Source organism: Clupea harengus, chromosome 20 (assembly GCF_900700415.2).
Source record: "Clupea harengus chromosome 20, Ch_v2.0.2, whole genome shotgun sequence".
Taxonomy (NCBI): domain Eukaryota; kingdom Metazoa; phylum Chordata; class Actinopteri; order Clupeiformes; family Clupeidae; genus Clupea; species Clupea harengus.
Window position 1 is genome coordinate 21,345,824 of NC_045171.1, and position 26,127 is coordinate 21,371,950.

The 26,127-nt window shown below is 42.3% G+C and overlaps 2 protein-coding genes across 3 annotated transcripts; both read right to left on the reverse strand.

Annotated features, from left to right (window-relative positions):
* Positions 1–251: 251 nt before the first annotated feature.
* LOC105905863 (asparagine synthetase [glutamine-hydrolyzing]-like) lies at positions 252–10,463 on the reverse strand. Its single transcript, XM_031557859.2, has 12 exons — positions 10,135–10,463; positions 8,161–8,417; positions 7,096–7,333; positions 6,454–6,639; positions 6,000–6,101; positions 3,008–3,135; positions 2,737–2,863; positions 2,099–2,205; positions 1,774–1,874; positions 1,432–1,513; positions 1,159–1,314; positions 252–909 (listed from the first exon to the last, which is right to left on the reverse strand). The coding sequence occupies exons 2-12, from the start codon at positions 8,407–8,409 to the stop codon at positions 700–702; spliced, it is 1,686 nt and encodes a 561-aa protein (XP_031413719.1). The 5' UTR covers positions 8,410–8,417; positions 10,135–10,463; the 3' UTR covers positions 252–699.
* A 1,340-nt stretch (positions 10,464–11,803) lies between these two features.
* LOC105905856 (asparagine--tRNA ligase, cytoplasmic-like) lies at positions 11,804–23,930 on the reverse strand. 2 transcript variants are annotated; one of them, XM_042710822.1, is made up of 15 exons: positions 23,590–23,930; positions 20,687–20,769; positions 20,366–20,431; positions 20,104–20,196; positions 18,913–19,002; positions 18,636–18,714; positions 18,360–18,430; positions 18,133–18,219; positions 17,653–17,874; positions 17,150–17,349; positions 16,862–16,997; positions 13,975–14,088; positions 13,582–13,713; positions 12,806–12,937; positions 11,804–12,098 (listed from the first exon to the last, which is right to left on the reverse strand). In XM_042710822.1, exons 1-14 carry the CDS (start codon positions 23,630–23,632, stop codon positions 12,824–12,826), a joined length of 1,530 nt encoding a protein of 509 aa, XP_042566756.1. In that variant the 5' UTR covers positions 23,633–23,930; the 3' UTR covers positions 11,804–12,098; positions 12,806–12,823. The 2 variants fall into 2 exon arrangements, with proteins under 2 accessions (XP_042566756.1, XP_031413721.1); XM_031557861.1 differs by lacking the exon at positions 13,975–14,088.
* Between the last annotated feature and the right edge of the window lie 2,197 nt (positions 23,931–26,127).

Consider the following 26,127-nt stretch of genomic DNA (forward strand, 5'->3'; position numbering starts at 1 on the left):
ACCTGGTGGCAAACAGTGGCAGTGTCTGAATGTAACCATTTCTGAAATATACTGCCACAAAGAAAGCCTAACTGGTCAGATGTCTTCTCCACTATTCTGCATGTATGGAACTCCACTCTGGTTTCTCCAGCTTTCATAATGCAGAAATGAACCTCATTGTTCTAAAACCACTTTTCACAACCTTCCAAAACTAGCTTCGGTTTATAGAGACGTTTACATTAGTTACAATTACGTAAGACATCACTGAGAGCTACAGAAAAACTATTTATTTTTCAGTGGACACCACAACATTCCTATGTAGAATATGTTTTCTACAGATCTCAATGGCCAAATGTTCTTTCTATTATTAATACATTCATTTACTATGCGTTTTTGAAGGGAGTGATGCCTTACCTCCTGGAGGCATCTTGGTTTTAATAGCGCATATAATATTTACAATAGTGCAATTAACAGTCAGCTTAGGTCCAGATTCACAAGATGAAGGGATTCAGAAGAAGGGGATCCGGAACACGGAACGGGGTGTGTGAGTAGATGAAGGGTGTTCTAGTGGACTCTACCACTCCTTGTTTAGTTTGCAGATGGAGAGGGTTCTGGGCGAGGGGTTCTAAAGTCCGAATTGTAGATGGACAGGGTTCTAGTGGAATGTTCCTACAGGTCGTTGTTTGGTTTGTAGATGGACAGGGTTCTGGCATATGGGTTCTACTGGTCCTTGTCGGGTTTGTAGATGGACAGGGTTCTGGCGGAGGGGTCGGTGGCATTGATCCAGCGGGGCATCCAGTAGTGGGGTGTCCACTCGCAGCGCCCAGGGTAGAGCTCCTCAAAGATCTGCCTGAAGTAGTAGCCCTCTTTGGTTTTGGGGGGGTTGAAGGGGAATGTCTTTGCAGCCATCTCTAGATCCGAGTCATTCACCTGTGTGTGTGTGTGTGAGAGAGAGAGAGAGAGAGAGAGAGAGAGAGAGAGAGAGAGAGAGAGAGAGAGAGAGAGAGAGAGAGAGAGAGAGAGAGACAGGTGGACAGAAAGGGAGAGAGAATGAACCTCTGACTCAATGTGCTCCTGGTTTATCAGGACTCACACATGAGGCCGTGTGTGCAAACGAGTGTGTGTGTGTGTGTGTGTGTGTGTGTGTGTGTGTGTGTGTGTGTGTGTGTGTGTGTGTACCTCAGACTCGATGTGCTCCTGAAGGCTGGTGTACCAGGACTTCTTGACAGATGTGATGCCATCGCTGAAGGCTTCCTTGCGTCTCCACAGAATATCGTCTGGGATTAGGTTCTCACCCGCAAAGGCACTTCTCAGCAGAAACTTCTCCACACCATCCTGGGGACACAGACACACACACATAGATAAAACACTTGACATACACACACACACACACTCACTCTCATACAGAGAAAACACTAGTAATATCTAATGGTTGAGACAGGTGAAACTCACCTTGGGAACTCTCATCTCCTCAGGTAAGGACAGGTAGTAGGCAGTGAATCTGTGGTCCAGGAAAGGCACTCTGAGCTCCAGCCTATGAGAGGAACACAGGGGGGAGAGAAGGAATGAGAACGGGGTCGATACATTCCATTATTCTATTCATTACACAGAAAGGTGTGCATGAGTGAATTCATGGTGTGTGTTGTGTGTGTAGAGCATTCTGAGCGTTAAGTGTGTGGGTTTTCTGTGAGTAGTTGGCTGTGCTGTATGCGTGAGTATGAGTGAGTGTGTGTGTGTGTGTGTTGTACATGGTGTGTGTGTGTGTGTGTGTGTGTGTGTGTGTGTTCCTCTTACCCATGAGCAGCAGTGGTGCGGTCTGCCCTCAGCACATCAAACAAGTAGAGCTCCTTCATCAGACGAACACTTTCTTCAGCTGCTGCTTTAGGGGATGGAGCCTGGACAACACACACACCATACCGTTACACACACACATCATACCGATTACACACACAATACCATTGGCGCACACACACCATATTGTTATACACACACACCATACCATTACACACACACACACACACACACACACACACCATCACATGCACAATATCGTGTCACACACACACACACACATGTGGATGTGTGTATTAGTGTCTGAATGTGTGCGTCTCCTTTGTACCTTGTGGAAGTAGATGTATCCCTGAGTGAGTTCGTCTGCCCCCTCCCCGGAGAAGATGACCACACTGTCTGTCTTCTCACGGATGAACCTGGACACCAGGTACATGCCTGCACATACACACACACACACACACACACACACACACACACACACACACACACACACACACACACACACACACACACAGCAGATGAGGCACAAGTCTTTAATCTTTAAGCGCTCTAGATCTGAAATTGGCAGGGCTGTCAGTGAAATCTGGCTGATAAAGAAATAAGGATGCAGATGATTTCTGATTCTTTGGCCAGGGGGTCATAAAGTCAGGTGATGAGAGGACCCCTCTCTGATGTATCGTTTCTACCGAGGCACAGATGGTTACGTGTGTATCGTACCTATGGAGGAGTGGATGGTGATGATGATGATGTGTGTATCGTACCTATGGAGGAGTGGATGGTGATGATGATGATGTGTGTATCGTACCTATGGAGGAGTGGATGGTGATGATGATGATGTGTGTATCGTACCTATGGTGGTGATGATGTGTGTATCGTACCTATGGAGGAGTGGATGGTGGTGGTGATGATGTGTGTATCGTTCCTATGGAGGAGTGGATGGTGGTGATGATGATGTGTGTATCGTACCTACGGAGGCGCGAATGGTGGTGATGTCATAGCACTCCAGATGAAAGATAACTTCCTTTACAACTTTGATCCCTTCCTCAGGGGTGAAGGAGACCTCGTGGTGTTCACTGCCTATGTATTTAGCCACCTGACAAACAACAACAATAAACAACAACAACAATAAACAACAACCCTTTTTGTATTGTTGAACCAAGGCCGTGATTTTACTCTTGGCAATCTGCAGTACTGTGAAGGCATACGGTGTACTAAGATGGTTATGAAACCCACCCACCTTGCGTGCGGCCTGAATGTCAGGGCTGTCCTCAGCGCCAATGGCGAAGGTCTGGACGGGGTACTTCAACTCCTCCTGCTTGGCCAACTTCACCAGTGTGGCCGCCACTAGACTGGAGTCCAGGCCACCTATCAGAGAATAGGAGTCAGGGGGCGGGCATAATGCTCCTATAGGGCTGACCACCAATCAGAGAGGGGCAGGGTATTATTACAACATCCAAAAGATTATCTACCTATCAGAGACGAGAATACATAAATACATTTATACAGATACATATAGAATATAGACGAAAATATACAGATATTACAGATATTGTCTATGGTTATCTTATTTTGGCCACACAACAGATGCCTATCGCTATTACAAAGCCACTCGATTATTGGACAAACCATGGCAATTATTGCATCAGAAATAACAATGGTTTATCCATTTAGACTGCATTGTTCTATGACGTTAGAGGAAACGTTGGTAATCGTCCATGGTCGCTGGTATAGCGCCAAAAGAGCGTTGTGTGAAAGCTGGTGAACGCTGTAATTGGCGGTAATCGGCGGTGATCGGTGGAGAACGCTGGTCCGAAATAATTTTTTTGAACATGCACAAAAGTTCCCATGGAGACCAGCGTTCTTCAACGTTTAATTTAAACGCTGGAGAACGTTCGTGGAACGTTTTATTAACGTTGCACGCGTTTGGCTATCGTAGTCAGTCGTCACCCTAGCGTTACTTGGTTGTTATTAATCGTTTGCCTTGCAGTGAACGACTCACTGGCGACCTGCCAACGACCACTGAACGGAACCCTAGCGCACGCGGCACGCAGTGTGTGACTAACGTCAAACGAACGTCATATGGCGTCCAATGAGCGTAATTTAGCGTTTCCCGAACGTCCATGCATGTGGGTAGGGTAGACTTCGTACAGTTGATGCACTTAAAATAACTTATGTGCGCAGCAATCCTGAGACGTGATTTTTAGTTTGGACATGCCTACTAACGTCCTCTTTGATCCGGGAAATTTGAGCATCTAACCCATCTCTCGTACGATTTCTTGATTTTATCATGTCCCTTCTACAATTAATATGCTATTAACCATAAGTGATCAACAAACGCAACTCACATAATTGCAAACGTTATTCTGTGCACTATAAATCTACATATTCCATGCTATCATGTCATGCAAGGTCATTGCATAATCTAGCGAAAAGCGGAGTGGGGGGTATATATGCTTGCTTGAGCCCAGCATGAAGTAGATGTACTGAACTTGAACATAGCTGAGCACTGTTATAGCTGGTGCTGTTCCATGGCAGATGGATATTATATGAAGACTCTTGTGACATGGACAATGTGTGTGGATGTGTTGATGTTTTCTAATAATAAACATTGAGAAACACAAATTCAGTGTCAAATTGAAATCATTTATTTTAATAACATAAAACCCCAGGAATAACGCCCGTTATTTCGTAAATCACAGTAATAATAACAGTAAATCTTTGTCCGAAGACATTGCTAGTGAAAGAGGCTTTGTAATCTTCTTACTTTCAGCAGCATTTATCATCTTCTTACTTGCAGCAGCGCTAGTAGCAGAAGCCCCCCTCACACCTTTTCGTCGTCTTGGCGGCATGATGTTCACTGTTCAACTGAATCCACTATGATTTTCCAGCCTTTTTTTACCCGTTTGACAATAAAACCCACACGCCAGCAAAACGCTATTCTGCCGTTATTCACACGTTAATCACACGCTCAACACGCTTGTCTAACTTTAGCCGTGTTCGAAATGTCTTAAAATGCCTCCTTCCTTCCCTCCTTCCTATTAAGAGAACAGGGACTGTTCGAAATGTCTTAAACCTTCCCTTCCGCTTTAATAAGATACCTTGAAATACGTCACATAATGGTCATTTTTCAAGAGAGCATATGAGCTGCCTTGATGTCTCGATGGCAGCAGCTATTACCCATAACTCTCTGCGGCATTCCCTAACCAGAGACAAATTTTAAAAGAGATGTACGTTTCTTTGCTTTTTTTGGTTACTGAGAAATAAACAGTGTACTATGTACTTATGTCACGATTGATTAACAAAAATAGTCTGATTTCGTTAGCGATGTATCCGTTAGCCAGGTCGCTAACAGTAGCTGCTAGCTAGCAAATAAGCACACACAGCGTGATGACACAGCGTCATGTTGCCGTACATGCTATCTTAATAGACTGTTTGAAATCAACGGTTTTTGAGATACCTTCCCCCGAAAGGACCTGTCTCGTCAGACACCTGTCCAACAAGAGATCAAGGATTAAGACAGCTATCTAAGAATTCGAACACAGCCTTTGACTTATCGTTCGTCGCGCGCCAGTGACACGTCAGGACACGGTTGTCGCGCACCAGTGACACGTCACTTGGTCGCTGTTACACGCTCCTCATGCGTCAGTCCCATGCTAGTCATTCGTCAGTCCTACGCTATTCTGTCGTTAGTCACACGCCAGATGTGTCCCCCTCGCCCTAGAACGCTCGAAATTGAACGATTAGAAAGTTCAGAGAACGTTGTCCAGAACGTTATGGTGTGATCGGGCCTTTACAGACAGTCAGTTGCATTCTGTTAGCTACACGGAACCCAAACCCACGCAAGTCACGCACACGTACACACATTCCTATTCATTTATCGGAATTTAGATACAAATATACACAAAAACGATTAAAAAAAATGCGCAAATATCATCCCCCAATTATCTAACAACCCGATAATCAGTAGACCCATAACAGAAAAGATATAAATTCTATCAGTATGAGGACACACTGGGAATCAAAACCAAGGCCTTGCATTAATGTACACCTCACTCAACCATTCTGAGCTAACTGAACACCTTTAGGTTAGATCGGGCAGGTAGGGCTCAGCTGGAAGTACCTTAACACCTTTAGGTAAGACCAGGCAGTCAAGGGCAGGTGGTGTTACCTCAACACCTTTAGGTAAGATCAGGCAGGTAAGGCACGGGTGCCCAGGCAGGTGATGTTACCTGAGAGGAGGCAGCCGATCCTCCTGTGGGCCATCAGGCGTTTCTTGACGGCGTTCTCAAACAGCGTCCTGATGTTGCTCTTCACCGTCTCCAGCTGGAAGCCTGAGCAGAGGGAGCAGTCAGGATGGTCAGTGGTTACAACTCTGGACATCTCCCAGGCCTACAGCAGCACCACAAGCAGCCCAGCACCAACTGACAGCATATCCTCTCGCCCAACCTGTGCAGCTCTACGGATGCCCACCCAGAGTATGGAGGGAAAAGCCCGGCACTTAAGGCTTACCTGAGGGCAGCCTCCCCACGCGGTCATAGAGGGCGTGAGCATGGCACATAAGGCTTACCTGAGGGCAGCCTCCCCACGCGGTCATAGAGGGCGTGAGCATGGCACATAAGGCTTACCTGAGGGCAGCCTCCCCACGCGGTCATAGAGGGCGTGAGCATGGCACATAAGGCTTACCTGAGGGCAGCTTCCCCACGCTGTCGTAGATGCTGTGGGCCGGCTCGTCCACACAGCTGTGGAACTGGTCCATCTGGATGGACTCCACCTTCCCCGACAGTTTCAGGTTGAACGCTTCAAAGTGTCCCGGGGGAAAGGGCACCACCCTCACCTGAGAAGCCATGGAGTGGGTGATCTCAGTCAGGCCTGGCGGGGAGGGGAGGGAACATCCTTCAGCACAGGGTTTCAATGGACTGATTCAGCATGCAGCTTCAGTTACAGAAGTGAAAGGGGTTTGTCTTGTTTAGAAATGGTAGGAAGTTTGTGCTGAAGTGAGTAGTTTTGTTTGTGTGTGCATGTACAGTATACAATATAGTATATAAGTAAGTACACCCCCGTTCAACATCACTTGAATGTCAAAGGATTTATCACCTTACAGTAATTGCATTGCTTCTTAGTTGAACAGTACAGTATTTGCCCCTATTTATTATATGGGCTATTCCATGTCAATTCAACCTTTTTTCCCCCCCAACCTCAAATTATGGGGGGAATTATTTATAGAGCAAGGTTTGGGGTTCAAACAAGCTACTTAGAAATGTTCTATACCTATCATTTTGCTTTCGGGGACAGACGTGGTGTGCATGTGTGTGTGTGTGTGTTCACCTTTGGCCTCGGAGGACACTGCAAGGAAGCCATCGTCGGTGAGCAGTTTGAACATGGGCCTGACGCCATACGTGTCTCTGCCCAGGAACACCTTCTTGTTAGCCGTGTCCAGCAGCACGAAGGCAAACACTCCATCCAGCAGAGACGCCATCTTTTCGATGCCGAAGCGATCATACAGGTGCAGTAGGATCTCTCCGTCCACTTTAGTCTGGTGCTCAAACTCAAACACATCCTTCAGCTGAAGACGGTTTGTGGGAGAGAGACAGACACACACAGATATGTTTTCTATTTCTAGTCTTATCTTAGGTAATACCTTAGTCTTACCATCGCCACATTTTCAGAGGGGCTGGTTATCTTTAAATGCCTGTCTTTCGATACTTTAGAACTACCGCTCCCACATAAATTCACCATCCAACAGATTAAGGGCCGTTTCACATTGTCTGCCTTGCCTGTGCGTGACCGCTGCGTTGCTGAACTGCTGCAGCTCGCTTGCTTGTGTTTCTTCACACCGCTAGCATTACTGCTGCAGCACTGCTACTGCCAGCCCTATCTTTCTACATCGAGTTTGCCTTGTTAGCCATAAATACACAATAAGTCTGGCATCATACATCGTTGATGAGCGTTCCGAAAAGCGATTTTTGTTTACCCTCGTTCAGTCCAAGAGAGAGAGCGAGAGAGCACAATGGGAAAAAAACTGCCTTTCACCTAATGTTCTATTAACTCATCAACATAATGTAATTAGAGCCTACACTCGGTGTCTGCTATGACTATAAAGTACACATGTAACCTCCACTTTCCCCTTTCATGCGAATGCCAAAATGGTTGAAAAATATCATATTTATACTTTTCCGTGTCTGTGACATAGCTTAGACATTGGAACTGCAGTGACAGGTGTTAGTTATGTAATGTTGCTGGTATGATGTAAAAAGATCTTTTTACTTTCATTGCCTCATGCTTATGCATAGGGGAGGGATGAAGTCATGCACACGCAATGCATCTGGCGTGAAACGGCCCTTAGCCCTCACTGGACCAAATGACAGGAGACTACAGTATGCTTCCACCTACTCTGTGATGGTTGTAGATCTCGCCGTTGTAGCAGAGCCACAAGAAGGGGAACTTCTTGATCCGCAGCGGCTGCATGCCGTACAGCTGGTCCACGATAGCCAGCCGGTGGAAGCCGAAGCAGCAGTTGGTGTAGCCGTTGACATTCTCGAAGCGGAACGCATCCGGCCCGCGGTGCGCTATCTTCATGGCACTGGTGCACTGGACCGAAAGGCATTCATCGCTGCCAAATAGCGCCCATATGCCGCACATCTTGTAAACTGTGAAAGGTAAAGATAGTTCACCAAGTTAGTGCACATGTCTGCTTGAGCAAGACCACTGATCCTTCATGGTCGAGAGAGGAAAGTCAGAAGTTAAATCAATACATTTCAGCCACTTGCAATCTGCGGACAGAAGCAATAAGACACCCCCACGACAGGCTACATCTGGGCCAGCATGGTTTGTCTCACATGTATGTTCACAAACGTGTACACACACACGCAGAACTAACACATTCTTTCTACATCTACATTTAGTAAGATTATATATTGTGTGTTTTATTTTGTGAATAAATTCTTTGATTGTATACGTTGGTTGCTATGCAGAACTCCTAAGACCTTCAACCTTTACTCGCTATTAATAAGGTAACTTCCGTTGTAGTTATTAATTTAATCATTAAATCAAAGTGTCGCCCCCACGACAGCTGCTACATCTGGGCCAGGTCCAAAGTCGACCATTAACCGGGTCACAAGCAAGGGCGTAATCTGGGACATCCGTAAAAATATGCCTGTGTACCAAACTCAACCAACTCAGTCAAATGTTTAGAGTGCGTTAGGTGTACTCATAGCGGTAAGATAAATGCTTTGTAAATATGGGCCCAGTTGTAGTATTTTTAAAAACATCAGGACCGTATTCACAAAGCATTTTATCTTACAGCAAAGAGTGCTCCTACTGTAGTGAAATTCAATGTTTATCAATAAACTGACAACATATGGCAAATGTAGTTGACACTGATAGAAACTTTCCAACACACTAACTGGAGTATAGCTGGCAATGTCATGCTGTGAAAGCTTTTCTTCAATTTTTGCAAGGTGTTCCAACCAGGAAAAACAGAACTACATAATGCATTTCCTGGATGGCTAGCGGGAAAGACACAGATGTGTATCTGTCTTTCACATGACCATAGGCTATCAAAATTAATTTGAGGACGGTACCAAAGCTAGTTGCCATACCTCAAAAAGTGTCAAATTGTTGCATAGCGTTACTTTCAGGGCTTATTTTTCAAATCTTTCTTCCAAGGGGCCATGCCCCTGGACCCCCTCCAGATTTATTTGGTTCACAACTGTATGCTTTATTATGTGTCAGCCACCAGCCACCAGCCACCACTGCTGTTGTTGACACAGGTTTACAAAATAGATAATAAAATAGGCATAGACGCAATATAGAGGTCTTTCAAATGAATTAGTCCACCTACTGTCTCTGAAAGTAAAGATACCAATTTCGGTCACCACACAACTAACATAAATATACAATATGATGGTAAGCTTTCAACCATTTTATTGAAAATAACGTCAACTACTACAAAACCCGTTGTTATTATTTCCCAAAGTGTTTAGACTAGTAACTGTCGAACCGTTTCATTTACATGAAGCATCAAATTGCAATTGTTACTTTAACACTCAGAGACACAGCTAAGCGCTCGCTAAGCTATATCGGACGAACAACTGTATATTACTGGAATGTCTCTAGCCTCGATAGCTACCTAGTTAGCTTTTCTGTGAGAACGTTATAGTTACATTAGAAATATTACACCTACAAGGTCTCCCGCTTTCTCATTGTAGTGACTGGTGAGATCTCATGATCAGTTATAACTATACCATATGGATGTGGCATGAGCTGATTGTACCTTAGGATACAATCATGTTCTGCCAGCAATAGTGCTGGCAACATTGTTTCAGTTTAATATGTGAAATAGAACACGGAAGTAAATGTACATACCTTTAAAACGGACCAATCACACTCGAAAACGGCCCCACAGAAGAGAATCACAGTTGAGGACTCGTTCGCGTCGTTTCTACCGAACTGAATAAGCGTGTGTCAAGCTCCTGTACCATGCAGTAGATGGAGACTTGGCCCGGCTAGTTTAGGGGAGGGACTACGCAGTCTGTAATGCGTCATCTAAATTGCATCAGCATTGAACATATTAAACTAAGTGGACAATTTTACACACAGGACCGGGATAAAGTTTAATGACAAATGTAATAACAAACATGTTACGCACTTAAACCATTGTAGTGGACGCGATATTGGTCTCTATGGTGCACAGTTGATTTGACGTCCTGGGGTCAATAGAGAACATGAGTCGACCGGAAGTTTGTAGTTTTTAATGTCACTTTCTGGTTCCAAATAAGAAATCCCTATGGGCAACCCTCGGTTTGCGGGTAAACATCTGATTTATTTGATTAACCTATATGATTGTGGGTATTGTGGGATTGAGGGTATCATCAGATCAATATATATGTCATAAAATTTAGTTAACAGCTCAAAAAACACAGTTTAGCCCCTTTGCTCTCCTGATGGTGCTATAAGGTTTGTCTCAACCACTGCCACTGCTTAATATCCCATTCGTTTGGTGTATATATATAAAAATACTATTTTCAGAAAACAAAAATACTGATATACATTATGTCTGTGATTTTTAATCTCTAAGTAATTGTATGTTTAAATGAGTTTCAATGGGATTAACAGATATTTTTTAGACATCACCACTTTTTTATTTTTGACATTTTTATTACAAAAAGAAATCCTGGAGGGACTGACTTGCACTTCAATGCTGTTTTTCATTAATGACCACTCGATGACACTGTTTAGTGTCATTTGTATTGCCCAACTGAGTCCGACTACAGGAGTTTACATCCAATTCCGTAAAGGTTGCGGCAATACGCTTTTTTTCTAGCAAGACTTCTGGTAAATTCAAAATCTGGTGTATCAGGGTGTACCTATGTGGAAACAGATGGCAGACAAAGTCAGTTGGTGTCAGGGCGACCTGCAGAAAAGTGTAAACATGCTTATTCCAGTTCCAGACTGGAGAATACGATTTTCTCTAGTATATTTCTCTGGGTTTCAACAGACGTGTTGTCAATGATATGATTCACACTCGTTTTGATGGTGTTGCTAAAGAGAAAATATAATTTCACATTGATACCGTTTTTCTTTTTCCGGCGTGGCAGCAACAGGCTGCCGTACCCGACCACTCCACTCCTGAAATGAACTGCAGTAAGAGATTGCAGTCGAGACTCGTTTCATTTGTGGTTTTACTATAATCTGAGATATAATATTATCATAAACATTTTGCTGCATTATGCATAATGATTAATTTCTCATGGTTGTTCATATTTTATGTTTTTAATGTTTTGTAAGTGAGTTTGGAACTATTTTTTACCTTACTTTAAACCTTACACTTCAACTTCATAACTTTAACTACTATATGGTACTATAAAGTTTTGTGGGCATATGTGTAATTAATCTGACTTTTCACAAAGTCAAATTGGAAGCGTATTACAAATAACCTTGATAATATATAACAAATAACATGTATAACAAATAACCCCTTAATTGTCATTTAACTAATAATGAGGCAAATGCCTTTATTATACAGACAACTGCATGTGAATGTCCATGTTTATTTTGTGAGCGTGTAGAAACATCATGACATGACATGTTAGTATTCATCAGGTAAGAACATTGGAATGCAGCAGAGATGATAGTTTTTTGAGGTGGCATTTATGGCGCGCTTCCCAGACGTATTTAGAGGTGTCTGTTGATGCTTCTCAAGGCCCACATCTCTGTATGAAGCGGGGGTATAGACAGACGTCCCGAATGTGGTAGCGATTCAGAAGCCAGGTCAGGAAACTATCCAGGCCCAAACCATACCCACCATGAGGGCATGTTCCAAATTTCCTCTGAAAAACAAAATATTTCAGAGACGTCATTACTACTGGAGATATCAGTTATCCTCCTGAACCACCATGCATTAATTACAACCACAGACAGACACTGGTATACAAGGGGAGTTGGATGTCATCATCAGGCCTATATATCTGGTTAGAAGACATTCGGCACGGCAGGGTTTACCGTTTCTGGAAGTTACAGTATTTGGCTATGGCAATGGGTTGTGCCAATTGTTGCCAACAGCCGCTCAAGTTAACATGAAAAAAAATCATGCATGGTAATATAATTTCCGTTAACGAGCTAAATAGATTAAACAAACAACACAGAAGTCGAGTCTACAATATAACAAGCCTACATATGAAATAAAATCACCACTTGGGCGTGAATGTTTAGTTTTATATTGTTTTTGAAACTTGATGGGGAGCCCATCTGTTCTAAAAAACCCAAACTCATCAGGTACAAACTTGTTGTTTCAGAATATTGTGCAACAATAATAATAATAATGATAATAATAATAATAACAAGCACTTTTTGTATGCAACTAATCCACTCCTCAGACCTCACCAAACTGTCCTGTGGAAAATCTACCAGGATGACTGATTCTTCCCTGAGGGATAACAGACTATATGTCATACCAAAGCACAGTAATTAAGAACATGAGATATAGCCAAGCCAAACGCAGCAAAGAACAGGCTACGGGGCCCTTCACAAGCCGTACCTGATCAGTGTACCAGTATTAGGGAGTGGGGTCCATGCCCTCTCTCTTGTAGCCTTCAAGCAGCTCCTCAGTGTCCCAGATACGCATCGACCCTCCAACAATCTCCCCAACATTAGGCATCAGAACATCAACCTGCAAAGCATACAACCACAGCCTCTTCAACCATTACTCAGTCTTTCAAAACCCATTTTCCACAGAATTAAGCTGGCACAAATGATAACAGATGCTTCTATTGATTAACTAGGTCCTCAATACTCTTTCAGGGAGATGAAGGAAATACAGTATGCCTGTATAATGTCAAAGCATGAACAATGAGGGAACTTTGTTGCAGTGAACCCCAGTGTGAGTCACCCAAAGACTGGAACCTAAAAGTGCTGCCAGATCAGAGTGTGTCAGAAACATAATTACTTCAAGTATATGGACCATAATTTAATGTACAAAAACAGCAAGTTTATATCAGGCAACAAGTGACATTGATATAGAGTGTAAAACTCTCTCATTATTTTACTCCATGCATTGCTCTTGCTGCTTGTTTTTATTGATTTTATGTCAAGCACTTTGAACTGCAACTCTTGTACGAAATGTGCTATATAAATAAAGTCTTATTTACTTACTTACTTAATGCCTCTGAAAATATTTGAAAGTGCCCTTATCTGGACCTGAGGTAATTGAAGTGACTGCGCTAATTAAGTCCTGTGGACTGACCGACTCAGTGAGCCCTCATCTGGACCTGAGGTAATTGAAGTGACTGCGCTAATTAAGTCCTGTGGACTGACCGACTCAGTGAGGCGGCGGTCCTCTGGGCATCGCTGCATGTAGAAAGACTTGATCTCTGCAGGAAAGCGGCACAGCAGAATAGTCTCGTTGATGGTGTCAGTCATCAGCCTCTCTGGAGCTTCAGGGATGTCCTATGACCGGGTACAAAAGAGATTCATTGATTAGCTGGTAATGCAAATCACTGCTAACACAGAGATGTTCATGGAACACATGCTGATACAATGTCCACATCTATTAATAGTATCAGGTGGACAATTTTACAATGCTGTTTCCAAATCACATTTTTACTGTTTTGGACCTGAATTATCTGAATAAAACCTTATTCACAGGCATTTCAGTGTGCTTTCCACTAGTACAATAGACAGGGTATTAAACCACAGTGACATTTGTACCTCTCCAAATTCATAGTAGGTTCCATCATCTTTCTTGATATCATGCGCTTTCAGCCACTGTATGGCTTCTACATAGTTCATCCTCTTGAAGGGCCGCTTGGGTGGCTTGAAATCCTGTTGAAAACGTTTTCAGATAGAAGTTATAGCTCACTATTATGCCATCATGGCCTGGTAAATCTGCCTGCTGATGTGATTTTAGATAAAGTATGACATGATATCATTATGTACATTGAAAACTACACCACAGAGCTGAAACCTCACAGTGACTATATGTTATAGTAGACTGCCTTTAAGTGTTAACAGTCTTGGGTTAGACCTCTCATCAAATGTTTATACTTAATCTTGTTGATTTGAACTGCTTTTCACTTTTAAAAGTAGACAAGCTTATTGATCTGTTCATTTTGAGACCCTCAAACCAGGGTTTCTGGTATTTACCTATTTTTCCTGGTAGAATTTATTCAACAACTTATACATTTAAAACTTTCCGGTCAAATGTCTGCTAATAATTCTCATACAAAATGTAGCTATAACGTAGGTTATCCCTAACAAGACATTTGTGTTTTAACAGCTTAGAGAACTATTTTCCCCCAGGAGGGTGTGGCTTGGCCTGAAGTGACGACTGAATCAAGAGCTGCTCCTCTCATTGATGCCAAACGCACATGACGAGATGTAGTGACACTGATGACAGCGCAGTGTTAATTTTGGCAGCTATTTTAGATTTAGTCTTAGTCTTTAGACGAAAATGCATATTAGTTTTAGTCACTTTTAGTTGTGAACATTTTAGTCTAGTTTTAGTCGACGAAGTCTCATTACATTTTAGTCTAGTTTTAGTCACATTTAAAAGTCCATCTTATAGCCACATTAAACTCCTTTACTTCCCTTCTCAGGCCCGGGGACCCCTTGTGTTGTGTCTACAACTGCATAATAGTCAAGCTTGCAGTACTTAAACTGTGGATGCAATTAGTCTCTAAAAAACAGATCTCCTAGTATATGCCTACAGCTGAATTCCAATGAATTCAACGTAAATAATAATTTTAAGGCAATACTTAATTAACAGTATTATCATTAAAATATAAGAGAATATCAAGTCTAGATTTTGAAGATTCAAATGATGTGATAACACAATACAACTATTATGCCTACCTGGCCTTAGTTAAATCAACCACATATCCTCCATATGAATTGCTGTGCAATCTGATAACCAACATATTTAGCTAGACGGATAGTTTGAGAGTTGAAAGAAGTGCCAATGATAATAACAATTGCATAAATAGACAAGGATATGTAAACCAATCACATATTAATTTATTTTTTCTTGATTAATGTCATGCATGGCCTGTCCTATAGTCCATTCTGCAATGCGTTTACTAGCTAGTTATCGATAGCTAGTATAATTTAGCTAGCAATCGATAGCTAGTATAACTTAGCTATGCTACCTCATAGTTAGCTAACGTTAGCTAGCTAAACGTTTTGGAACTCATTTGCCAAGCCAAACGGGAGGTTTCAATCGAAAATGACTAGCTAGTTATCTAAGCTGACACAACCTATACACTCGACTGCCCCTTTGAAGTTAACTTAACGTTGGCTAATATATTCGAATAACTAGTTAACATTAGCTAATTATCATTGACAGTTTCTAGCTAATTTACCTTGGCATAAATGGCAGGGTTGTCTTGTGCGCTTTCAGGTGCCTCTTGTTGTGTTCTTCCCACCTATTTTGAAGCCACACGGTTTCTCTCCGGTTATTGCGGTGCATTGTGTTTTATTTTCTGTCAAGTTATAATTAAAGACTGTCCAGATATCTATTCTTATTTGTCTTCCAGTACCGAGTGCTTGAACTTCAGCCATCATAACGTTCAGCCATAGGGCGTCACTTGCATGTCTGGCCATCTCAGGGAGTGGAGGAGGGATAGATACAGGACCGGGCAACATTCAACCAATGATGTGCATACAAGTTTAGAAAAAATAAACAATTGTGACTTAGTCAACCACCAACATTTTCGTCTCGTCTCGTCTCGTCAACGAAAGTTAAAATAGATTTAGTCATAGTTTTTATTTATAAAGATCCGTTTTCGTCACTTCTTAGTCTCGTCTTAGTCACGGAAAAAAGGTCGCTAACGAATATTTTTCGTCATAGTTTTCGTCAACGAAATTAACACTGTGACAGCGCTCCAATGGTTAGCTACGGGGGGTTAACTTTTGCAACAGCTTTCAAAGTGCTTGGTTGTAAGTTCAGCAAGCTGTACCCTAACTGGGCCACACTGGTAAAAATTGTCTGTGTTCTGCTTGCTTAAGCGTGCCAACAGAGAAGGGCTTCTCTCTGCAGAATCAAATCAAGAAGGTCCTATGAAGTTGTCTGAAGGTGGCTTATCTGCAAGTTGCAAAGACACATTGGAAACGTTTGATTTCAAATGGGCAGCCAAGGACTTTGCCGCAAATAAAAAGGAGAAAATAAAATGTTACCTGCTAGCCTGTAGGATACATTGGATTTTGAATAGGTTGTAGATGTTACAGGTTACAGATATTTTGTAATGGCCTACATTTTAGCGGTTAAAAATGAGGTTTTGCTCAATTGTTACTGAACAATTTGCTTAATCATTGTTTGGCTATTCATTGAATAGTCAAACTGTTTTGAGGTCATCGTCAGTCAAACTGATTTAAGGTCGTCTTTTGTGGTCATTACATTTGTGTCTGGAACATAGACTGGTTTTGCGACATGACCGGTGGGTTTGAGATTTGTCCAGTTAAACAAATTCTTTCTGGACACCAGACCAGCAAGAAAAAATCCTAGCAGACACCCTGCCTGAAACACAGGACTGCTTATGTAACTAGGCCACCACTCTGAGCTAGTGCTGATCCAGGCTGCCACACTAGGTTGAACACATACTGGGTTGATCTCGTAGAGCAGCGGAGCAGCTTCAGACTTGAGCACACGGTCCACCACATCACACACTAGGTCCTCCAGGCTGTTCAGCCGGTCTTCAAAGGTTATGAAGGGACACTCGGCCTCAACGTGGGTATACCTGAGAAATGACCACAACAAAAGAATGCTACAACCTCTGAAGCACATTAAAAGTTAACAGCAGTCTTTGTGATCACAATGACACAATTTCCTCAGCTCAGGTTCTCTCTGAGAAGTTCAAAGAGGGACATGAGAGAGGGAGTTCTCACTCACTCAGCCAGGTGTCGGCGTGTGCGTGACTGCTCGGCGCGGTAGGACTGGGAAATACAGAAGGTGTCCCCTAGGGCAGGGATGCAGGTCTCCAGATAGAGCTGAGAGGTCTGGGTCAGGAACGCTTCCTCCCCAAAGTAGTTCAGGCTGAAGAGTGTGGAGCCGCCCTCTACTTGGGTCTGCACCAGAGTAGGGGGAGTGATCTGGAGGAGAGAAGCAGCAGGTCATATACTTACTGCTCAAAAGCCCCATTGATAACTTAAGAGTGTTTTTTTCTGAAACACTACTGGTAGAGAAAAACATCTTCAAACAGAAAGTGTGCATGCAGCCATCAGCCAGTTAATAGCTCAACCTATTCTTTCATTGCACACAACCTTGGTTGACAGTGGGTTCAACCCTGATCTCAAAGCTAGAAGAGCTTGGCTTCGGTTGAGTCATGTTGAGCAATTGTACTGGTTTTCCAGGTAGGGATTTAGACTGAAATCAGGAATAAGAGATGGACTTGCCTCACAGTATCCACGGTTGAAGAAGTGGTCCCGGAAGCACTGTGTGACAGTGGAGCGAACCCGCAGGATCTTGGACACGCTCTCACCACGGATCATCATGTGCCGGTTGTTGAGCTGCACGTCCACGTCAGACTCCTCGTTCAGCAGGTTATCAGCGCCCCCTGCTGGGGCTAGACCTACCAGCTCCCAGAAGTCACAGTGGAGCTCATGGCCTCCAGGAGCCTATGATTGTTTCAGTGTCCAGAGAATGATGTGTGAGAAATGATGAATATTTTGAGTAGGTAACAACACCAAAGCCTTTTTTCGTTCACATTAAAATGGACAATAAGAAAAACAAATGACTTAATTCACTGTCTGGCATCAAGTCATGGCACAGTTTAAATACAAACGGTGTAAATACAGATGCGCCACTATATATTCTCAATCTATGGTTTTGTGAGATCATCACAAGCAAGTCCACATTAAAGAGAAACAACTCACCTGCTTCCCCTCAGGAACACACTGCAGAGTACCATACAGGGCAACCGAGCTCTCGGTGGCTAAGACCAGGCCGTTGTAACATTGACACTGCAGGAAGACGAGTTATTGGTACATATTGGCTGATCAGCAAACACAAAAGCAATAGCTTGGTTTTGCATGCAGTTAATGACAGGAATACTTTTACTTCATGATGATTGTTTAGTTTAGAGTTGTATTTGTATTTGTACCAGTTGGTCTGTGAGCACACACTGCAGGAAGCCTGTTCCATCTCTTACAACAATGAACAGCAAATTATTTCCTAAAGTAATAATTAAAGAACTGTGCTATGAACATTGTCATTAAAAGCACATACATACATAAATGCACATAAGTTAAATCACTATTATTGCAATACATACATTGGAAACAGTAACACTGTTTATCATCACTGATATAGTTTAATGTAAATGTAATAGAAAGAGAAATCATCTGAGACAAAAGATGCTGCAGTGTCCGGTGCTTACCTTGCCTACGCAGTCGGTGCACCCAGCCAAACACCTTCACCCGCTGCCCTCTGAGAGGTGTCAGAAGGCGGATTTTAGCCTATGGGCACAATAAAAATGAAGACCTGTAGTCAGTGAATTATGTCAGTCACAGCTGTTTTACCTTGAGGGGTTCACTGATGTCCTTTGTGAACAGGAAAAGCTGAAAAACACATTTGCTGTACCATCACCAGGGGCAACCAACGGAACCAGCGGAAACTAACAGGGCTTGTGGGGGCCCGAGAGTTCTTTGACTTACCGTTTTAGGCTCCGGCAAACTTGGGTCATTCTCAATGATCACCTTCTTTGCTTCTTCAAGATTCTTCTCTCGTCTCTCGGCATCTTCTGCCTGGCAACGACAGAGAAAACTTAAGACATAGTGCAACAAACCACTGAAGGAGAGGAGAGGAGGAGAGGAGGAGAGGAGAGGAGAGGAACTCAACTATACTGTAAGAGTGATATGGAAGATTCATTTCTCTCAAGATTTCAAGTTGAATCACACCTCAGCCAATGATAAAAAATGATTTGGTTTATTCAGCCAATCAGCTCTGCAGATACTGGATCACATGACCACACCCTCAGTCAGGTAGTGAGCAGTGATAACACATTTGGCTTGAATCCTCTTTTAAACCTTACAACCTAAATGAGATAAATCATTGCTTTTTTTAAAGGGGTTTATCATAAGGATTATAAACATATTCTGAGAGCTTTCAGGTTGAACTCAATTTCTCTAACAAGAAAGATTAACCGTCTCCCTCTAAAAGACCCTTTTCTGGGAAATTCAATATTTCCCTTTTTTCACAGAACTCTTTAGCAACAACACTATCAAAACATGAATAGCCATTATAATCACTGAACATTTCTTAGGTGTGTTGACACAAAGGGGAACAAAGTACTAGAACAGAGGAAATCTGATTCTCCAGAATAGAGCTGAAATGTTTACGCTTTTTTGCAACTGGACTTGTGCTATCTGTTTCCACTTAATTACACCCCGATACAGCACCCTCCAAACTCATCTTACATAACTTATCTAATAACAATAACAGGCTCCCTCTCTTCACAGTGTGACAAACTGATTTGACTGTGATATGACTGTTGATGGCAAGGGCCCTTCACCTGAAACTAGGACATGGCAAAACCAGGACACTGATTTATGGTTGGTGAATGATGCCTGGTTTCTAATGATCTATAACCATTTAATAAACATAGACAACAATAGACATCTTTATGTCCTCTGATAGTAAGATAGCAGCAGGCCATTGGCAGCAGATAAGTCAGTGCCGTGTGGTAATGCGGGTGGTGGTCAGGCATGACTGGATTGACTGGTTTTTGTGTCTAAATGTCTTGGTTCTAGTGATACCAGAAAACTGTAAAAATCTCTTGTTATTTTCCTACTTCCTTGTGTTCAGTGGAAAATGTCACCCAAGATCACAGCACAGCTGGATCCTACCTCTTTCTTATCTTTGGTGTCCCTCTTCATCTGCTCCTTCTGCCACAGCTTTTTCAAGGTCTTCATTTGGGATTTGGAAATCTCTTCCCATCTCTGGTAGAGCACAAACAGACCAATCACACTTCATATACGCAGCCTGACCCCAAGCTCAATCAAATCTATGTATTACTCAAACTCATAGATGTCAAACAGGAAGTGAAAACCCTGTGACATCATCATCACTGGATCCAACCACCACTGGCAGCTGGAACATTCTACTGACCTCTCCCTCCTTTTGTGAATCCACATAGATGGATGGGAATGGCTCCTTCCCAGCAAATAATAAAGCCTGGAACAGACGTTAAATATGGCTGACAGGATGTAAACAGCAGAGCAGTCAAGAGGTCAGAGGTCAGGGACCACTTGGAAGACCAAACCTGTCAGTACTGATGCTCAGCAAAAGGGGCTAATAAGAGCTAAAGTAGTCATTCAGATTCAAACTGAAAACCAATCCAATTAAAAAATACTTCGATGTTACGCAGGCATGGCCAACATACTGTTTCACAAACACCAAACAAGGCAAAACTGTAGGTTCTGAACTTACCCTCAGTGGTGTTTTGAATGGCTTCTGCTCTGTTCCATCCCCGGCCTCATCACTACCCTGCTTAGCAGACACGTAGAGCTCCCCTGGGAGACAGAAATGAGGAAAAAACCTCTATAATGTATCTATCTTAGAATACATCTGATCCTCTATAATGTATCTACCTTAGAATACATCTGATCCTTTTCAGACAGCAATTTAGCTAATTTGGATAGAAAAGGTTGACCTTTAAGCGCTGGTCATCAAATCATTCACCACTGACTATCGTGAAAGTTGTTCTCTCAAGGCAATAGCAATCTTATAGTTGAGGCACATGGAGATTTCACAGTTCACACCGATGTGCCGCATTACAGTATCATCCTGAGGACTGACACTGATATAACTTTAACCTGGTGCAATGATTGCTCCTTCTAAGAGAACAGCTGTCCAGATTGTCCACATCCCTTAACCATGACTCAGGTTATTCTTCCTGTTTGCTATGGTAATGCCAGTGATTTTCCACATCACTTAACCATGACTCAGATTATTCTTCCTGGTTGCTATGGTAATGCCAGTGGAGTGTTACATGTGTTGCTTTTCTATTGCTCTTTTGAAAACCTTAAGAAATCGTAAGAAAGCATGACCAGGGTAAATCACATCCACTCCCTAAATGATGTAGCCTACTACTGGCCATTTGGCAGCATGTGTAGGTCACAGAGAACACGTTCCAACTGTATTATAACAGCATGTTATAATACATACATACATACATACATACATATATACATATATACTGTATATATATATATATATATATATATATATATATATACATCCCAATTTGTTATGCATTATGAAAATAACTATAGGGCTAAGTCAGTGATATGGGCTATCTAAAGTAAAGTAAAGAGCAACTGAACTGGCCACTTCAAAGCCCATTTTAATTTTGAACTTTCTTTATGTTATTAGCTTTTGTGTCATCCCTGAGAAACATAGGAATATATATATAAAATATTGACTTAACTTACTAAAAATATTTACTAGTCTTTGGGCATCACTATGTCCCATCACAATACTGTAAAGGCTTAAATGGTTTTGGGCCATTATTATCATGTTAACACAATAATAAAATATTAATATCATGTTAAATATACTATGGACTATAGAACTATGGAACAAACTCACCTGGATTTGATCTATAACAGCCCTTTCAACGAGCAAAAATATTTTTCGCCTTTAAAAGCACCATTAAACATTGAATAGACGGGAATATTTAGAACAGTTTATTTACTGTTTATTTTGCCAAGTGGTGTAAACCCGATGACTACTGTTGAATAACATGTTATCTGGAGAACTGGCAAGCATAAAATCAGAAACAGCTAGCAAGCTAAAGGATAAACAGCTACCAAGTTAGTGTGTGATATATGATACCCACACTAACAAGCGCTAGCCGCCCAGCCGTCCTCTGTAAACCATAGACAAAAGTTCACATATTTTGAATTTTCCTTTGGTTGGCACCCTTGTCAGGTACCCTAAAAGGTGATTTTCATGCTACTGTGGCCCTAAATGATGAACATACAAGTAGGGCGACTAAAGTCAAAACAGAGGGACAGTTGGAACAATTTTAAGGTACAGTGTGTAGTTTTTAGTGGCATCTAGTGGTGAGGTTGCTGAATTGCAACCAGCTGAATACCCTTCCCCTTGATGCAAAAGGGAAAAAGAGTAGGCTACCAACTGTCTACCTTTCACATTGAAGATGAATGAAAACGCAACGCAAAACAGCTTGAGGTTAACAATTCATGATTATTCTTCCCAATGCATCTAATGTGTTGATCATTAATTAATGTACATTATGTTATTCCAATAAAAACTAATTTTCACACACTGTGCGTAGCCTACAATTACGCCTATAGTGAGGCACCGTGTCATAACATTCAGAGGAATATATTGTATTATAATTTCGACAGAATTTCTGAACGGTCCTTCAGTCACTTTAAATTATGAAAAACGTACTTGCATGCCACCATGGGCAGGATCGCCTTTCATAACTTCCGCTACTTTTTTATCGGAAGAGAGTGCGCTAAACGGTTACTTCTGCAAATTGCATCAGTTGATATTGTTAACTTTTGTGTAGGCTACATATTTCCGCTGTGTATGGTCTATTATAAAAGTGGTGTAGGCAATATGCCGACAACGCGAATAAGGATATTTTTGCTAATAACTGCAAATAGGGTGAATTGAAGTCAATGGACACTGTAAAACTAACGATAGCGGGAACCAAAGGAAAAGAGACCTTTAGCTTGATGCCATTCAATGGAAGAGCAAAGGACTAAAAACAACATACATACTATGTTTAAGAACTCAGCACGAACAACTACGCTACTATAAGATATGCGCTTTGCGACTGTGCGCGACTAAATGAAGGATAACGTAGACATTTTTATTGCAACGGTCTTTATGTCTAGGTATCATATCCATCTGCTCAGGAGAATCAATGATCTGACGGAGGACACCCCTGACAGCAAAAGGCAAGTGGACCACTGTCGGCCCGCTGGGGGCAGAGCTGGTAGTCCACTGGCCTTAATTGGGCTCATCGGCTGGTGACCGACAAATGTCCCACAGTTCATCAACCCCTAACATTATTGTTGATGTTACCATGGGCCTTCTACCACGAACTTTTTTCTGTTTAATGGCTGATGTTAATAGAATCTGCCAAGAATATGTTTTATTTGCTAAGAAATATTTATATTTATATCCACTCCCTTACACTAAAGATGATGGTGGTCCAAGAGCGGTCGAAATCGATCAAAATCCATCGGTGGACCGATACATGCTTGCTATCTGGCACGATAGCAAGCATGTAGCCTATTTCAAACAAATTTCATTAGTTTTTTTGTTAATATTCTTAAACGTGTAGGCCTACTCACCTACAGAGAGTTTGTCGCTGTTTTTCGTAAGCTCATCCGCCATCGTCGCTGATTCAGTTTATTATGTATGTTGCATAATTGTGTGATTCCCCTAAATCTGCCGAGCCTGAATTAACAATCGAATCGAAACCGGAAGGCTTTCTCAACGACTTCGCCCACTTTCCGTTGAATCCGCCTTGTTTGATTTGTGGGAAGGGTGCTCCATACCAAATAAAAACTTTTATGAGAGTGCATGTGTGAGATCATTGGCTAAGTGTGTTGACTAGTGTAAGAATTACCCCTAAACATGGCCGAAAGTATTGCACACAATCCTCGTGATTTCCTGTAACCTACTCGCGTCATCTGAGGTAAGGGGACTGTCGGTAGGAAAACTGTATGATCAGGGAAAGTGTATTAAAACCGGATGTCGTCACTTTAAGCCGGTCTCTGGTTGGATAAAGCTTTTCAGCAGAAATGGACAAGGACCTTTACTTTTTAGTTGAGAAGTTGTGTTGATCGCCTGGCATGCAAACGATCGGTTTTCTTTAAATTATTATTATTTTTGTGAAGTTATACGGCTTATGTGAATAAAGCTATCTACACAACTTTGTATATGTCTACATTCACTCGTTGAGTTGTTCATGTGGTACACGTAGGTCTTAACTGAAGCTAACGCTTAGACCAACAATCCATTGGAACACATAGTAGCTAGCTAGCATCGCTGCTAATAAGTCTAACGTTAGCATGCTGATATGAATAGACCCATTATAGTCAGGTGGCTTAATGCTCAATTGACTTGTTAACCGAACTTTTACGAAGTCATACAACTAAACACACAAGTGACTTGTTAACCTAGGTCTACATTGACTCGGTTAGTTGTCCATGTGGTACACGAATGTTGCAGAGTATTGTCCTATTGTAGGACTTAACTGAAGCTAACGCTTAGACCAACAATCCATTGGAACACATAGTAGCTAGCTAGCCTCGCTGCTAATAAGTAACGTTAGCATGCTAATATGAATAGACCCATTATAGTCAGGTGGCTTAATGCTCAATTGACTTGTTAACCGAACTTTTACGAAGTCATACAACTAAACACACAAGTGACTTGTTAACCGAACTTTTACGAAGCTATATGACCAAACACAAAGCACTGTTAATTCCGCTATAGCTAGCCAGGTCAATTAGCTCGCCTAAGATACTGCAATTTAAGCTAACCAATTACCTCATTTCCCCCAAAACCCATCGATTACATGTGTTTGTGATGTGTAACATATATCCTTAATCAGTCATTCAAGTTATTAACGTTTATTTACCGCTAGCGATTACACGACACAAGGGTAATTCAATCGCTATTAATGTTGAACTTGAACTTCAACAACGTCACACAATATTAAAAGTCAGGCATCGGCATGGTTCCTACAGAATAAATCAAAGGTCCTTGTCCATTTCTGCTGAAAAGCTTTATCCAACCAGAGACCGGCTTAAAGTGACGACATCCGGTTTTAATACACTTTCCCTGATCATACAGTTTTCCTACCGACAGGGACAATGGGGACTCCACTATCCACTGGGGGATTCCACTATAGACGTGTCGCTGGCCAGGACTAAATAGTTTCGAACATCTGGTATGACAATCATTTGTGTAACATAACTAGGTAGTTTAATTTGATCATGATCATTTCACCGAAGAAGGCATACACAATTAATGACAATTCAGTGTCAAAATGAGATCTGGGGATCACACGGACCACTGGTAGTACCGGCAGAAACGGGCAGGTTTTCTATTATTTGCTATGGTTCGGCAGCGGAACGGTTGACCCTGATAGCGACGTGGGAGCAGAGCCTTGAGCCTTTCACTTGGTTCAACTTTCTGAGCAATGCTCTGTATCCAAGGAACATTTGTCTGACCAATCGGAGCAGTAAGGTTCTTAATAGGGGCGGGGCGTGTCTTTCCGTTGTACACAAATGTGCGGAGCTGGAGCTTCACATCGATAAGCAGGCCCGGGGTGGGTAATCGGGAGAATCGGGAGAGTTCCCGGTGGGCCGCTTCACTTCTGGGCCGGTCGAGAATTTTAGTTTTTGACATTTGTCACGTTAGTCCATCTTCTTTTAAAGTAGGCTATACACGTTCCGCATTCTGACACTGCAGCCTCTGCATGGGTTGTACCATGCGAGGGAGTTCTCCCCTCCCAAATAGAGTTGGTTGGGTCCATAGCCCTTCTTTTCCAAAAAGTTTTCTCAGACTACCGATAGCTGGGCCGGCCCTTCCCCAACGATACGCGTCAGAGAGGATGGATGGGAGGAAGAGGGGCTGAAAAAGCCAGGTTGAAAAAAAGAGGAGGAGGATGCTGCCAAATGTGCCAAGCTTACCGATTTATTTTCAAGAGGACAAACACAAGTGGCAACTGGTAAAGAGAGACATAGGCCTAATGATTAGCAATGTAACTATTAGGCTAACGTTGTAGCGTTGGTTAATATCGTTGTAGCGTTGTCAACCTATTCGCAAGCAAAATATTACCAGAGATAGAGCTTGAAAGCAGGACCTGTTCCTCCTGC